We start from the raw sequence: 17262 nt of genomic DNA on the forward strand, positions 1-17262 counted from the left end.
CCACAAGTACTCCTTTTCTTTTTGCTCAATTTCTTGTATTCTCTACTGCGTTCTTCAGTCTCCAAGCCACTTTCTCTCATGATGTGTCATTTTCTCCCACGAACTCAAATTCCTCCTCCATTAACCATGATACAGTCTGACGCTGACTTCTCAGAATGTGTACTTTATTAGCTTCAAGCATAATAGCAAAAACAAAACTGCTACCAAAAATTGTGATAAATTCCATCTTACAAATACTTTCATCTTTAAGAACTAACAGCCATCATTAGCTCCTTTCTGAGTCAAACAATGGTCATTTTTGCCAAGCACTGACTCAGACAGCATATTGTATTCATCCCCTACCATCTGTACCTGAAAGGCTGTCATAGACGGATGCTCTTCAAACCAGAGGAGGTCCACATAGAACTGATCAAGAATTTCTCTCCCTTTTATGTGAAGAGTAACAAACAGGCACAGGATTTTCTTGTGGTCCTCTAGAACAAGTATGTTAGTGAGAAGCAAGAGGTTGCTATCAAAAAGACCACATGGTTCAACAGCAAAAATGGTCCAGAGCAGCAAAAGGCTATCATGCATAGGGACCAGGACACACACACACACACACAAGTTAATTACTCTGAGCTCCCCTCTAAACCCATCTAAAATTAGAAATAGTTCCCTGTGAAGCAGGCAGGAAGCTGGATACCAGAATGACCTGGAAGAGGCTTATTTCTGCTGTAACTGAGACTGACTCAGATACCTCTCAGGTCCTAACCAGAAGAGGAAAAGATGTTGTCAGAAGAGAAACTACTCTGTCAAGGACCAAACACTATATCATACCAAATGAAGCTCCAGCACGAACATCTGTTCTGGAATACCTCCTGGATCCACAGGCATTGGCTCATTAAGCATCATTTAAGTAATTCCAAGATTTGAAGTTTTCTGAAATCCCTTTGAACCTAAGGAGCAAGCTATATCTAGTGTTTTGCCCTGAGATCCATGGCCATTTTTCTGTCACTTTGATGAGAGTTCCTCTGGAGGGTCCAAAGAGGATTATTCAAAACTGTCACCTCCTTAATGTGAAACTCACACAGAAAGATCAAGGAAAAAGTGACCTTTGCCAAGACAAAAAGACAGCAGGTGTGTTTGTTAAAGACATTTTACAGACACATCACATCTACAATCTTGTTTGTGTTAGTAATGTTTTAGAGCAATCATACCATCAAGCTTTCTATGTACCTACAATAATGAAACTCATAAACCAAGAAACCTAGAACAGACAAGAGGAACAAAAATAGTCCAGACGCAACCATCACACAAAACAGAGAACTATATATAAAGTAAAAGAGAAGGTGAGTTCTTAAAATTAGCGACAGAATTGGCCCACTGAAGCAGCACAGGCCTGGTATGCACTAGAAACTTTTGTCAGTGTAATAACATGGGTTTGCAGGGTGATTTTTTTATTAAGTTTTTTATATTGGCAAAAGCCCTAGTGTCGAGACAGATATACCAGCAAAAAACTATTGTCAGTATAACCTATATTATTTGAGGAACTGGAATAAGCTATAAAAGCCAAAGCCCGTATTTGCTGATAGAAGCTACGTTTACAGTAGGAGAGTTTGCTGGTATAGCTATATTGCCAAACATTTCTAGTGTACTCACTCTTTCACTACAAGTATGCTATTTCAAGTATGCTATTACAAGTATGTAAGTATTTCAAACATGACCAAAAGGACTGCGTGGCAAAGAGAATATGTTTTGGCTCACAAAAACTAAGGAGGAAATAGTCTAATAGGTAAATGAACACTATTAGGGTTTCCTCATATTTCAAGCCACTTCAGAGTTTTAATTTTTTTTTAAATAAGATTATGTTAAAAACAAAAATCTTTATATATAGCTATTAAAAAATGATTCTTCAGAAATAACAATGCCCACTACAGTTCTTTAGAACAGTAATTTTTTAACAGGCACTTTATAAGTTCCTCATTTTAAGATGAGCACATATCAAACTTATTTCTGAGCAGGATAATCTTGCGATAGATTATTTTGTTAATATATTTATTGATAGAACTATGTGGTTGCATTTATCTGATACATCAGATGGCCTGTCAGTCAAATAAGCAGCCTATAGATACCACAAGACTATGCTACATTTGAACTTGCCAACACCTCCACGCTTGAATTTTTTACAATCAAATAAGAAAACTGCACAACTTTTAAAGTAGAACACAATGAAACTCATGTCAACCACACTGTTATGTCATTTTAACAACTAAATTATAGTGGTGGAATGACAAGGCAACAGTATATTGCACACTGCACAACTGTGACCAATAGGCACATTTAAGGTTCAGGATACAACAGTAAAAACACAGGCTGTCCTTGCAAGGAGAGCCTATGTTTACATGAGATGGCCTTCAAAATAAATGTATTGTAGTGTTAATTCTTTAAGTAACCAGAAAGAATGCAAGAACAAATGTCCAATTACTACTTCAGATCCAAAGTTCTGTTAATAAATGTGGTTAAAAAGCTGTTTAAAAAAAAAAAAAATGGATCCAGGATAGTTCGTACACAGTATCTTATTCTTAAGTATGTATTCCAATTCATATCTGCTCGTTTACTAGGAATTTTTATGTGCACTAATACCAATATTCAACGCTGCAAAACAAACCAACTACTAAAGAGCAAATTATGTTGCAAATTTTGTGAACAAAACTACAAAATACATTACTGGTTTGTAATGATTATGGAAGTATACCATGAGGAAGAACTCAGTTTGATTTTTGAACAAGCTGTGCTTTAAGAAAACCTTTAAGACTTGTTAACTAGTCAAATTTGATATGGAAGTCATTGAGAATATGGAAGACTAAAATGCCATTTTTACATTTATTTTTCTGAGTGCTACTGAATGTAATAGGTTTTCTTTTCACAGTGGATAATATGAACACCTCAACAACTATTAGTAATTTCATAACTAGTAAAGAAACCAGGCAAAGAGTCCTGTGGCACCTTATAGACTAACAGACGTATTGGAGCATAAGCTTTTGTGGGTGAATACCCACTTCATCAGTACCCACTTAGTCAGATATTGGAGCATAAGCTTTCTTGGGTGAATAAGTCTGTTAGTCTATAAGGTGCCACAGGACTCTCTGCTGCTTTTACACATCCAGACTAACATGGCTTCCCTTCTGATAAAGAAACCAGTTAACTATATGTGTTTAATAGAAAAAATCTGTAACCTAGTTTTAGTCAGTTTCTACTAATTACTCTAATTTGAACTAGCACGTCAATCCTTTTTAAATTATTTCTCTGTTTAGGTATTTCATACTTGAATTTTCCTCACAATTCATGATCTTGTCTGCTTCCTGCTGTATTCAAACACAAATGCAAAAGTTGACATGCAGCTTGCCTTGTAGAAGTATAGCTTGGGCTAGAGGGGGGGAACAAAGTGTGTTATATTCAGGATTATTTTTAAGTCTCCTAGTTATATTTTGCTGTCTTCTTGCTTTAAAACTAATACACATTTACAGGCTTATTTTTAACACAGAGTATAACGGTCATTTGTACTTACTTAAAAGCATAACTATAAATGTGTTTAAGCTTTTGGTCAGAAGCCTTTATTAAAAAAAATTCCAAGTAAATTGTTCAGTTTGTATTGCACTAAAAAGCTTTCGCAACATTTATAGTTATTTTTCTATAACATACTTGACAATCTAGCCATAAAAACCATTTCCAACATATCAACAGTTTCAGTGAAATATAGGCGAGAAGGTGGATGATATATTCTCTTTTATTACCAGCTTTCAAACTACAAAGAACTCTTCCTCAGGTCTAGGAAAGATACTCAGAGTGTCACAGCTAAATACAAGGTCAAACAAATAGTTTCTCGTAAGTAGATAAGCCATATTCTAAGGGACAATTCAAGCTGAAGTGGTCCATTAACAACCCTATAGTTATGAGAGGGGGAGGGGATTTAGTGGGTTACAAATTGTTATAATAAATCATAAATCCAGTGTCTTTATTAAGACCATGATTTTTAGTGTCTAGCAAAGTTATGAATTGAAACTCTTAGGCTCATCTTTTCAAGTTGTTGTGAAGGTTTCCTTTGTGGATGGGGACTGATAGGTCGGATATAGAGATCGCTTTGTGAAAAGTGTTCACCCACAGGTGATATGGTGTTTTTCTCTGTTATCACTTTCCTCTGTAAGTTCATTCGAGAGCACAGTGATTGTCTGGTTTCAAACATATAGGGCTATTGGGGCATTTAGTCCACTGGATGAGGTACTCCACATGTTGTGATAAGCATGTGTAGGACCCATGGATCTTGAAAGGCGTGATGTGGTGGAGGTGGATCATCGTAGCAGTGGAGATGTGTCTGCAGGTTTTGCATCTGTTGTTTTGGCAGGATATCGTGCCACTTTGAGTTGGTGTGTCCTGGTCTGTGGGGAGCTTGCTTCTGATTGGTTTGGAGACGTTGGCAGGTTGTTTGAAGGTCAGAAGATGGGGTTCAGGAAAGATTTTGTTCAGGATGGGGTCCCTATTGAGTATGGGCTGGAGTTGTTCGATAACACCCAGTATGGGTCCCAGTGTGGGGTGGTAGGTGACAACTACGGGTGTGCGGTTGGAGGGGGATTTATTTCTGTACTGAAGTAGGTTTTCTTGGAGTATTTGGGTGGCCCATTACACGATGTGATCTACTTCTCTGGTGGAGTGTCCTTGTTGGGTGAAGGTGATTTTGAGTATATCCCCAGCTTTCTCCTCAGAGCATATTCTGTGGTATTTGAGTGGCTGGCTGTAGTTAACAGATTTCTTGGTTTGTTAATGGACATATGAAGGTGAGTGTCGTGATCTGTGTATTTCTTGTATGTAGTTGTCTGTAGGGTTTTATAGTTGAAGCTGATCATGGTGTCCAGGAAGTTGATACTAGTGCGGAAGTGTTCCAGAGAGAGTTTGGATGGGCAGTGGTTGTTGAAGTTGTGGAGGAAATCTATGAGAGCTTAAGTCATCTGTGCAGAGGATGAAATTATCGAATTGGTTTTGTGGTGCATTTGTACAGCATTTCCTCAAGGGGGCCCATGAAGAAGTTGGCATATTTGGTAACCATCCTAGTACATATGGCAGTTTGACTCAGTGTTTGTTGTTGAATGTAAAATGGATTAAATGGATGAGTTTGGCATGTGTTTTTTTTAGGTGGGTATCTGAGGGTTGTCTATTGTCTTGTAAATATTTGAAACAGGCACCCATGCCGTCATTGTTAAGGATTCTGGTATCTAGGGAAATTATGTCCATGTTAGCAAAGATGGTATTCTGAGGGACACACTAACTCAAAGTGTCACGACACCCTGCCAGAACAACAGATGCAAAACCTGCAGACAGATCTCCACTGCTACTATGATCAACACCCCACATATCGCACCTTTCAAGACCTATGGTTCCTACAGATTCCTACCACAACATGCAGTGTACCTCATCCAGTGCACTATATGTCCCAATAACTATTGTGTGGGTAAAACCAGAAAGACAATCAGGAGAGTCTTGAATGAACGCACACAGGAAAATGATAAAAGAGAAAAATATCGTATCACCTGTGGCTGAACACTTTTCACAAAGTGATCTCTCTATATTTGACTTATCAGTCCTCATCCACAAAGGAAACCTGCACAACACTTGCAAAAGATGAGCCTGGGAGCTTAATTTCATAACTTTGCCAGACATTAACAACCACCATCTTAATAAAGTCACTGGATTTATAATGTATGACAATCTGCAACCCACTAAACCCCCTTTTTGTCTTCTGACTCCAGGGGTGTTATGACATAGTTGAGATTTTCTCTTGTTATGTTGTATGTGAGCCTATGTGACTTTTACTCTTTTGCATGAATGCTGTGTGTGCCTCAGTTTCCCTGTGTATTGCACCAATGTCTAGGTGGTGGGAATAAGGGTGAATGACTTTTGTGGAGGCTGATCTAGCTGTGTGCATGGATGCTATGGCCACCCCTTCATAACCTGAGACCAAGCAGGGGGATGCGACCAGGTGACTCTTGGCTGGGGAAGCGAGACAAAGGCCGGAGGAAGAGCAACGGGCAGGGCAGGGGCCAGGCAGCTGGAAGCGTCAGTCTCGGCTGGCTTGGGGCACAGGGGGAGGGCCAGAGCCCTGGCTTTGGGCTCCTCTTCCCCCAAGATGGACTTGGCTGAAAGTCACTGATTTTCTGTGCTAACAAGTTACGTCCTACGCTGTATTCCTGTTGACTAATAAACCTTCTGTTTTATTGGCTGGCTTAGAGACACATCTGACTGTGGAGTTGGGGTGCAGGGCTCTCTGGCTTCCTCAGGAACCCTGCCTGGATGGACTCGCTGCGGGAAGCGCATGATGTAGAAGGGGATGCTGAATGCTCCGAAGTCAGACCCCAGAAGGTCAAAGCTGTGTAAGCTTCTTGCCCTGGAGACAGTATGCTCAGAGAGAGGAGGCATGCTACCTCAGAGTCCTGACTGGCTTTGTATGGAATAGTTCCAGAGCATCACCCTGGTGACTTGACTCTGTGACAGGTGTTAACAGGCCACTTAACCTTGAAAGATCGCTTAGAATATGTGCTAACTACTTATGCTACACTATCTGTCTGACCTTGTATTTAACTGCGACACTGAATATCTTTCCTAGACCTCACGAAGTGTTCCGGATAGCTCAAAAGCCTCTCTCTCTCACCAACAGAAGTTGGTCCAATAAAAGATTATACCTCACCCACTTTGTCTCTCTAATATCCTGGGACCAACAAGGCTACAATCATTGGGATATATTTATTTACTAATTTTATATTGTGTTATGCATTAAAAGTTCCAGTTATAAGAGGTATAATTCCCCTTCTACTTACTGATATGCTTTTTAAAAAACACAAAACACGTTAGTGGACTGCGAAATAATTGCATGAAGCAGAATTTACTTTTATGTACAGTCTTGCATACTGAGTACTAGATATGAGAAGTGTGCATATAATTCAGTTTTTTATATAGTTCAGTGTTCCATCTACTTCATGTAATATTTGCTACTTCAGAAGATATTGTGCAATTCCTGCACTGCTAAACTTGATTCTAAAAGACAGCTACTGCAGTTGCCACTAAAATCTTCACAATTGTTCTTTGCCATAATATTAGTTGCTGGCAATATTGCTTGTACTAATTATGTACGACTGCATGTACTCTGTAGCATGGGGCATGGGTCACAGGACACTTGCTGGAGGATTCTCTGCTCCTTGAAGTCTTTAAACCATGATTTGAGGACTTCAATAGCTCAGACATATGTGACAGGTTTATCGCAGGAATGGGTGGGTGAGATTCTGTGGCCTGCATTGTGCAGGAGGTCAGACTTGATGATCCCTTCTGACCTTAAAATCTATGAATCATGGAAGATAGCACAAATACTACTGAAATGTTAGTTCAGAAAAGGCAAAATTGTAAAAGTTTGACAGAAAGCACTACACTGTCTGGTACTTGAAAGAAATAATTTTTTGTAACAATAATAACCAATTCTCACTTGTATACTGCATTTCATCATGCATAGATTATAAATTGCTTTAGAAAGGAAAGTCATTTGCCTTATTTTACAGATGGGGAAACTAAGGAACAGATGTGAAATTACTTGCTTCAAGTCATACAGCAGTGCCTGTGGCATAGCAGAAAAGAGAAACCAGGTCTAGCCATTAGACAATAATGCTGCTTGGAGCCCTACAGGCACACAGTTTTTACCACTTTCAAAGTTTCTTTAAAAAAAACCCAAAAACCAAAAAACCCCATCAATCAGCCCCACTCTCTTATAGGCCCTGATCAAAAGCCCACTGAAATCAATGGGAGACATTCCATTGACTGCAACAGTCTTTGGATCAGGCCCATAATCAGCTAATTCTCCACAGGGAAAGAATGTGATCATGTTCAGAGTTATTGAAAGTGTTGCTTCATGGTTGACAATAAATAGCCCTCTCTAATAAGTGTGTCAGCATCCTTTTCCTACGAAATACCCAATTTTCATTGATCAGGCCCTCTGTCTCAGTAGTGTCATTCACATTTAGGTCAGCTAATAAATAGTCAAGATGAGAATCCGTGCTGCTTGTCCTTAGTGTAATTAAACAGAAACTTCTGCATTGCCCCTTATGACCCTAATTCACCAGACTCAAGAGTTAAGATATGATTATTGTTACTTAACAGCCAATTTATCCTTGAATCAGTGTCCATGTTGGCTCCAGAAGAAGTGGTCTTAGGCAGCTCTAAACATTATTAGGTATATTACAGGCTTCAGAAATAATGTTTTCAGAAGGATGTAATATCAGTCCTTAACACATTTTCATAAAATCCAGTTCAAAGGAATAGAAATGAAATATGAATAGTTACTAGTATGCTATAAAGCAATTACAAAGTGCTTCATTTGACTATATTCAACCAGTATAGAAATATTAACCTTCACAACACACTTCCTTATGTGCAGTAGGTAAAAATTCCCATTACACAGATATATAAAGAGAGGCACAAACACTGTGTCTAGCTCAAGGTTTCTTTTCAACTCAGCATTAGAAGTAGGAAGAGAAACCAGAGTTCTAGTCTCAAGTCTTCGGTACTAAAGAACATTCCCTCTGGATTATAGTTAGGCTTGGTAGGATTTGATTTCAACTGTTAGTCCTTAGTAAACATCTATTTCACCTGACACACTGAAACAGATGAAAAATATATATATATCAACTGGTAACAGTTGGCAAGCAAAATCTCCCACTTTGCGCCTACAGGAATCCAACCCCACAGCAGCGCAGGGAACTCTCGGCAGCCTCACTGTCACGGTCCCATTCGCTCACAGACCAGCTGGGAGCATGGGGGCCATCCCCAGGCAGGAGCCATGCAGCAAGGGGGTGGCCTCCCCCAGGAGCATTTGCTCTGCACCGCCAAGATGACAGCTTTCTCCACACTTTGCAGCTGCAGGGATCCAGTGTCATCAGTCCTGTAGCCACACAGGTAGCCCCCTGTAGCCCCAGTGTGAAACTGGAAATTTATTTAAATAGAAATTTTTTTTAAAAAGCTTAAAAATAAAAATCGATATTAACTGAATTTCAAAAAAATAATCATCATTAAATTCTTCCAGGCCTAACTATTGAGAATTAAATTTTTCAACTCAGGTTCTCCTTCTGCACAAGTAAATCGCAACAAAAGCATTCATATTTTCGACAACTAAAGCTTTTGGCACATTAATGAGGTAATATCAACATGTTCAGAGTTGGCTTATAATAAAATAAGAAAGCAGCTTAGCTGAAGTCCAATCAATTCACAGGCCTCTCCAAGCAAACAATTACAAAAAAATTTTAGACCAGGTTAGAAACATTGTAACTCATAGAAAACAAGCAAGCACTCACTTTTTGATTTCTCGGAGGAGCATTCGAATGAGAATGGCCTGCAGTGGCTCAATCATTAATTTCCTCCACATATCAAGTGCTAGCTGTAAAGATACAAACATCACAGAAAACTTATTCCATAGTAAATGCAGTTTAAAAATCCACAACCTGAAGCAAGATTTGGGCAGGAATTAACATCCTTCCCAATCTCTGTTTCCATTCTCAATTCTTTTGTTTGACAAATTCCAGGTCTGCTTTATCAACAATATTTTACCCAGATCCACACCTACATAGGTTTCCTCCCACCTCCAGGTTGTACCTTATTAAATTTTTCTTTTCAGATAAGGAACTGACAAGTCCTCTATAAAACCTTTTAACCTGATTTTCCAAGGTGCTCAATACTCCCACTGAAAGTCAAGCTATATATTTTTAGATTGTACATATTTTTAATTTTAAAAATCAATATTTAAAAGAACACAGTTCAATTATAAGATGTGTTTTTATGTACAGTTTATGTTTACCTCTTACAGCTACTTACCTCTCCAATTTCCATCAGTGGTTCACTTATATCCACACCTCCATAGCCATATTGAAGATCAGCTTCAGTTAATTTGTTCTTCTTAATAAACTGTGTGTTGAGGTACCTATGGAAACAAAAGCATTTTAATCAACCCCCAGAGCACAAAACTGAGTGAGATACTAAATACTTCAATAACCTTTGTAACCACACAATGTCTTTAGCTTAGTGGAAGGAGAGAAAGCAGGTGACTTTGAAAATGACTATTACAAGACCTCTTGTATAAAAACAAAGGCTGTAGGACCTCCCTGAATTAATTCACTTCAACTACAGCATTAAAAAAAAGCTTATTTTTAAAAAAAATGGCCAGTGATAGAAAATTACCACAACCCTTGGCAAGTTGTTCCAATGTCTTAGAGTGAAAGTTTAAGGCCAGAAGGGACTATCAGATCATCTAATCTGATCTTTTGTATATTACAGGACACCAGCACCACCCAGCACCTGTATGCTAAACCCAACAACCAAAATTAGACCAAAAGTATTATAGCCCACAGGAGACTAAACTATTATGTGTCACAAGCAGAGGACAGGAGGGATCAAGATGCATCAATATCCGACATCAGTAACAGGGAATTCATTAAGAGAGATATACCCAGATAATCCCGTCAAATGACCTGTACTTCATGCCGCAGAGGAAGGGGAAAAACCGCCAGGGTCACTGCCAAACTTATCATGGGAAGCATTCCGACCCCACATTGGGTGATCAGTGAGAGCAAGAACCAGTCAGCTAAGCATACTCGGTACCCCCCCCAGAGCACTAGTCCACCCCATCCAGTGTCCCATTTCCAGCTTTTTGCTTCAGAGGAAGACCAGTAAAAACCACGCCCCAGAACACACTGGAAGGGGATAGGGGAAGGAATCCCTTCCTGATCCCTGCAGGGGACAACCTGAAACTGTGAAGCATGAGCAATTAGGAACAGTACATAAACCAGAAGTGCCCACCTGGGCTCCTGAGACCTGCTCCCCAGCATCCCAAGGAACCCCATTAAACAATTCATCCAACTCACTCTCAAAACTAATTAAGTTGTATGCCCCCACAACTCCTGTGGAGAGGCTGTTCCAGAACCTCACTCCTCTGACAGTTAGAAACCTTTTTCTAATTTCCAACCTGAATTTGTTCATGGCCAGTTTATTCTCATTTGTTCTTGTGCCAACATTTTCCTTTAGCTTAAATAGCTCTTCACCCTCCTTGGTGTTTACTGCCCTAATGTATTTATAAAAAGCTATTATAGCCTCTCTCTGCCTTCTTTCTGACAAGCTAAACCAGTGGTTCTCAACCAGGGGTGCCCGTACCCTTGGGGGTACATCAACTCATCTAGATATTTGCCTAGTTTTTATGTAGCAGGCTACATAAAAAGTATTAGCAAAGTCCATAAAAATTAAAATTCATACATACAATTACTTGTTTATACTGCTCTCTATACACACACACAGTACATGGAAATTTAAGCACAATACTTATATTCCAATTGATTTATTTTATAATTATATGGTTAAAATGTAAAAAATTAGCAGTTTTTCAGAAATAGTGTGCTGCCACATTTTTGTATTTTTAGGTTTGATTTTGTAAGCAAGTAGTTTTTAAATGAGGTGAAACTTGGGGTATGCAAGACAAGTCAGACTCCTGAAAGGGGTACAGTAGTCTGGAAAGGTTGAGAATCACTGCGCTAAATAAACCAACCTTTTCCAGTCTACTCTCAGAAAATAGGACCTACAGTCTCTTGATCATTTTCATAGCTATTCTCTGCACCTGTTTCAGTTTGAATTCAGCTTTCTTAAAGATGGGTGACCAGAATTGCACACAGTATTCCACATGAGATCTTACCAGTGCCCTGTACAATGGCATTAATACTTCTTTATCGCTACTGGAAATGCCACACCTGATACATCCTAGGACCGCATTTACGTGTTTCACAGCTCCATTACACTGGTAGCTCCTCATCATCATTCTGTGATCAACCCACACACCCTGGTTTCTCTCTTCCTCGATCATTTCCAATTGAGGAGACCCCAGCTTGTAGCAGAACTTATTATTAGACCCTAGTGCAGCGGTCCCCAACCTTTCTGTAGGAATAGCACTTTCCTATTCCCAAAAGACTGTGCCGGGCGCCAGACATCCCGCCGCCAAAATGCCGCGTAGAAGCGGCAGTGGAAAGAAGTGTCGCCTCCGAGAAACGTTGCCCGTTTCTCGACGGCATTTCGGCGGGCAGTTCGCCGGCGGCCTCGCTGAGTGGAGGCATTTCAGCGGTGCGGTATCCTGCGGGCACACACAACTTCCCCAGCTGGTGCCATTGCACCTGTGGGCACCGCACTGGGGACCCCTGCCCTAGTGCATGACTTTGTACTTTTTACCTTTGACTTTAATCCCATCATTCCAGTCTTCAAGATCTGCCAGATATTTCTGTATAATGTTTTGATTCTCCTCTGTATTGATAACTTCCAACTTTGTATCATCAGGAAATTTCATTGGCACATTCCTACTTTTAGTGCCAAGGTCAATAATAAAAATATTTGAGGAAGACTAATCCCAAGTAAGATCTTGAGGAACTCCACTAGTAACCTCCCTCAAATCTGAAACCCTCCACTAGTAACCTCCCTCCACTTTTCAGCACCACCTTTCCCTTCTCTTCATTAGCCAGTTCCCTATGTACCTACAGTTCTTGTGCTAATCCCCACCTTCTCTATTTTAACTAATAATTTGCTATTTGGTACAGTGTCAAATGCTTTATTGAAGTCTAGGTATATTATTGATTTTCCTTATATATATATATATATAAACTTTCACAAAGAAGGAAATCAGGTTATTCCGGCACAATCTACCCTTGGTAAACCCATGTTCCTATGGTGCATTACACTCCCTTTGCCATTTACCTTCATTAGTTTTTTCTTTTCCTTTCTTTCATCATGTGGTCCACAGTCTTCCATACTATTGAGGTTAGACTAACAGGTCTGTAATTGCCCAGATAACTTCCCCCTTTCTTAAAACACAGGTCTGACGTTAGCTATTCTCCAATCATAGGGCATTACTCCTGAATACTTGTATTAAAAATCCTTGATACTAACTAGCAATTTCATGTGCATATGGTTAATAACCCTCGCAGTTAAAAATGTATGCCTTATTTCTAGCCTGAATTGGCCAAACTTCCAGCCACTGGAGCTTGTTATGCTTTTGTCTGCTAGATTGAAGAGCTCATTACCAAAGTTTTGTTCATCATTTAGGTACTTATCTTGGTTAAGCTAAACAGACTGAGCTTCTGGATTCTTTCACTATAAGGCATGTTTTCCTATCTTTTATGGCTCTTCTCTGAATCCTCCTCAATTTATCAACATCTTTCTTGATTTTACAACACCAGACATGGAGACAGTATTCCAGTAGCAGTCAGACCAGTGTCACGTACAGAGATAACACAACTTCCCTACTCTTATTCCATATTCAACTCTCAACACGTATAAGGCATGCATTAGCCCTTCTGGCCACAGTATCACACTGGAATTCCATAAGGAATTCTGAAAACACAATTGAGAATGAATTTAATATTTATTTTAATATCACATGATCTTATCCCATTAGCTCTTAGATGTTAATGACTTTTATACAGCATGTGAAACAATTTGCTTGATTTATTATTTTAGTCAGTATTTATCTTGGAGTACTTGCACATAAAAATTGTCAGTAAATACAAGATGCCATTATTAATTGGATCAGACCTGTTCCAAAAGGCACTATATTTTGACATGTATGGCTATAATTCTCAGTACATACTGTATACAGTTTTATAACTTCCAAGTGATGGACAAATATTAGAGCATCAGCTTTAAAATTACAGGTTGCAAACAAAAGTCCTTACCTGTTTCTTAGACAACAGAACTTTTTTTTTTTTTAAATCTAAGTTTACTTCTCATTACTTGTGCTCTTTTGATAAATGAAAAAAGTAATCTCTGCCTGGTAACATTTACTTTGCTTGATTTCAGATTCCCCAAGTGTAGTGAAGTGTGATGATGTGCGTAACAGTCATATTTTGTCCTACATTTACCCAGAAAAATCAGCATTCATCAAAAACTCTATAAAGGAAAACACTGCACTCAAAACACATCAACTAAAAATACCCTTCCTATTTAGAAACACTTAAACCTATACTAAAGGCTTCCTGACCCAACTAATACAAGGTATTTTTTGGATATCCCAAACTTGAATGTAGGTAACACTAACACAATGGATTACTGTATCCTAGAAAGTAGTGACTGTAAAAAGCATTTGGAGGTCATGGTTAAGGCTATGTTTTTGTCACAGAATCCGTGACTTCCAGAGACTCCATGACATTCTCTGCTTCAACCACAGGGGCTGTGGGACTCTGCAGCTGGTAGCCAGCAGGGCCCTAGCAGGGTTTCAGTGACAGATGACAGCTGCAACAAGGGGCCCCCTGCAAGATTCCAGCGACAGGTGACAGACTCCTGAGGGGGCCCTCCTCAGGGTTCCAGTGACGGGAGACAGCCTCGGGCAAGTGACTGGGGATGTCCCGTTTTTCTCTTTGGGAAATATGGTCACTTTGCAGCTCCCAGCTGCCGCAGGCAGAGAGGGAACCCCCTGTCTCCCAGCCACCATGGTGCAGGGGAAACCATGGAGCCACAGCAGCAAAAGTCACACAGACAGGTCACAGCTTCTGTGAATTTTGATTTATTGCCCGTGACCTGTCCATGACTTTTATTAAAATAACCATGACAAAAATCTTAGCCTTAGTCATGGTAGATAACTAACTGCACTATGGACCTCATAGTGCAATGAAGTGGCTAAAAGGGCTAACTTGGTCATTGAATGTAGTAGATGGGGGACAGAGAGTAGGAATAGGGAGCTGACATTACCTCTATGTATAGCATTAGCGAGACTTACCGGAATACTACCCAGTTCTGGAATTCACAATTCAAAAAGGATGTCAAACTGGAAAGAGTTCTGAAAAGAGCTACAAAGATGATCCAAGGTCTGATGGATTCTCCATCACTTCAAGTCTTTAAATGAAGATTGGAGATCTTTCTAAGAGATATGCTCTACCTCAAAACCAGGAGTTATGATCTTCAAGTAGAAATTATTGAACAAAATTCTCTGGCCTTTGTTGTGCAAGAGGTCAGACCAGAAGGAACGATTATGATAGTCTTGTTTTAAAAATCTGTGACTGCCCCTTGTCCCACAAACATTTGTTTTTCCTAGTTAAATATTTTACTTAGATCAATTCTTACAAAGCAGACCTGACATTTGAGAAATTGAGATAATACAAACTTCAAAAATCAGATTTCTATGAATTATTCCAGTTATACCACTACCTTGGATCCAAACCAGATTGAGAAGAAATAAACCAGCCAACATCTTTGAATGTATGTTGATAAAAGGATTAATTGCAAAGTTGGACTGATAGGGAGATCAATAAGTTGCAACATAAGAAATAAAAAGGGGAAGTAGAGTTTCAGGGTACCACAGAAAATGATTCCTTAAAAATACCAATACAACCACTTTCTCACCACTACAAAAGTAGTCCCAGTGAAAATAATCGCACACTTCTAAGACGATCACTGACCAAAAAACCCCACCACCAAACCAAAACAAAAAAAACCACATACACACCCTACCTCAAACCAGATACAACAATGCTTTAGAGGACACGAGGCAAGTTTAACCACCACTTACAACACATACAAATACACAGTTAAAAAAAAAAAAAAAAAAGTTAAAATGGAGTCATTTCACTTACAGCTTCCCAGTGCTGCAAAGTTTGTGTTGTAAACACAGCAGGGAACTAGGAGGTGGGTGGCATGGTCAGTTAAAAAACTTGCTATTGATTTTTTAAAAATATATAAATACATCTCTTAGCCTCAAATTACGTAATATGTTTACTGAAATTTATAGGCCAAAATTGACCTGACACTATCCCTTTAAACAGAAGCAAGACCTCTGTGAGGGATTAATTATGCTTTACTGTTATAAGATTTGCTCACTATTAATGTAGATCCAAGTTGTCAGAATTTAAATCTACTACTCTTCAACTGAAAAATGTATATACATTTAGCTCCAATATGTGCAGACATAAATTAGCACCATTCTTTTTAGAAAGTAGGGAGAATCACAAAGGAGAGAAGTGGGAAGATGTTATGAAGTGGATGTCACTTTAACACCTGAGACTCATAATTTTGCTTTATGATGCTAATTGTTGCATGCTTAATGATCACTTGACAAACAATAGTACATGATCTTGCCAATTTATAATTACATGCAATTGGATCATGCAGAACTATACATACTCAAATTTTTTGCTTGTTTTAGAAGCACATTTGGATATCTACATATCTAACTGCTGTATCCATTGCTGATTAATGTGTTTTAACAGATTCTTTGTAAGTCTTGCTATCTGGGCTGACTTATCCAATTCATTAACTGAATTTTGTTTTATCTGCTCATTCTTGCCTTATTGCCTGAGAGAAGTAAAATGGTAATAAAAAAAGCTCGACATAACAGAACTGCCAGGAGAGGAACATGTTTTACTGTCTCAAACCCTAGCCCCTGCCTCTTTCTATCCATCAATGAGCCACGTCGTCACATCACCTGTTGTGTAAATTCTACAGGGCAGATGAGTCCTTACTTGTTTCTGTGATGTGCTTAGTATCTTTTTGTGTATCAGAAAATAGTAAATAAAGAATTCCACATAAGGTTACAAAAATGTTACCTACTCCTAAATTGTAGTTATACACTGAACAGCAACTCCAAAAAAAAAAAAAAAAAAAAAAAGTATTAGAGGGTCCCTGTATTCCAGTTTGCATGTTAAAAAAATCCTCACACCTCCCAAGTGCTAGCCCTGTAAATTAAGCCTAGGCTCAGAGTCAAATTAGGTTATTTCCTTCTCGCACAATGAAAGTTCTGCAAGCTACATTAGTCAAGTTACATCTGTTTAATTCCACTGTACTGAAATTGTACTCTCAGTATGCACCTAACTAGAATCTAGCAAACAATTCTGATGGCAGCTAAGGAGGATCAGAATCTGTGTAAGCTGTATTGGGTTCTTCAGAATTAACAGGAATAAAAAGCAGTACAAGCTCATTAAAGAAAGCAGAGGGTATCATTTTTAATGTAGGTTCACAATTTAATGGTTCTGTACTCATCTTTGGACTTATACACGCATTATTAGACAATATGTATAACCCATTCAGCTCATGTATGAATTTTCAGTCCAGCAGTCTTCTTTTCTGCTGGGTAAATTGTATGGGTGATTATTTACAAGTACTATAATTGTTAAAGGCATTTACTATGATTTGGTACAAACAGACGGGGGTAATAGCCAATTTTCATCTCCACAAACTAAA

The 17262-nt window shown here is 38.9% G+C and overlaps 1 protein-coding gene across 6 annotated transcripts in view; it reads right to left on the reverse strand.

Annotated features, from left to right (window-relative positions):
* CUL2 (cullin 2) overlaps positions 1 to 17262 on the reverse strand; it is an 86055-nt gene that overhangs the window by 43185 nt on the left and 25608 nt on the right. For 5 of the 6 annotated variants that reach the window (XR_013344964.1, XM_077808304.1, XM_077808305.1 and 2 more), the window contains exons 5-7: positions 9880 to 9985; positions 9363 to 9445; positions 3320 to 3406 (exon numbers count right to left, since the gene is read on the reverse strand). Coding sequence is in view for 5 of the 6 variants with exons in the window: in XM_077808304.1 (XP_077664430.1) it covers positions 3320 to 3406; positions 9363 to 9445; positions 9880 to 9985 (276 nt within the window). In the remaining variant the exon portion in view is untranslated. The remainder of the gene's footprint in view (positions 1 to 3319; positions 3407 to 9362; positions 9446 to 9879; positions 9986 to 17262) is intronic. The other variant, XM_077808307.1, reaches the window with a different exon arrangement.

Source organism: Eretmochelys imbricata, chromosome 2, assembly GCF_965152235.1.
Source record: "Eretmochelys imbricata isolate rEreImb1 chromosome 2, rEreImb1.hap1, whole genome shotgun sequence".
Lineage (NCBI taxonomy): Eukaryota > Metazoa > Chordata > Testudines > Cheloniidae > Eretmochelys > Eretmochelys imbricata.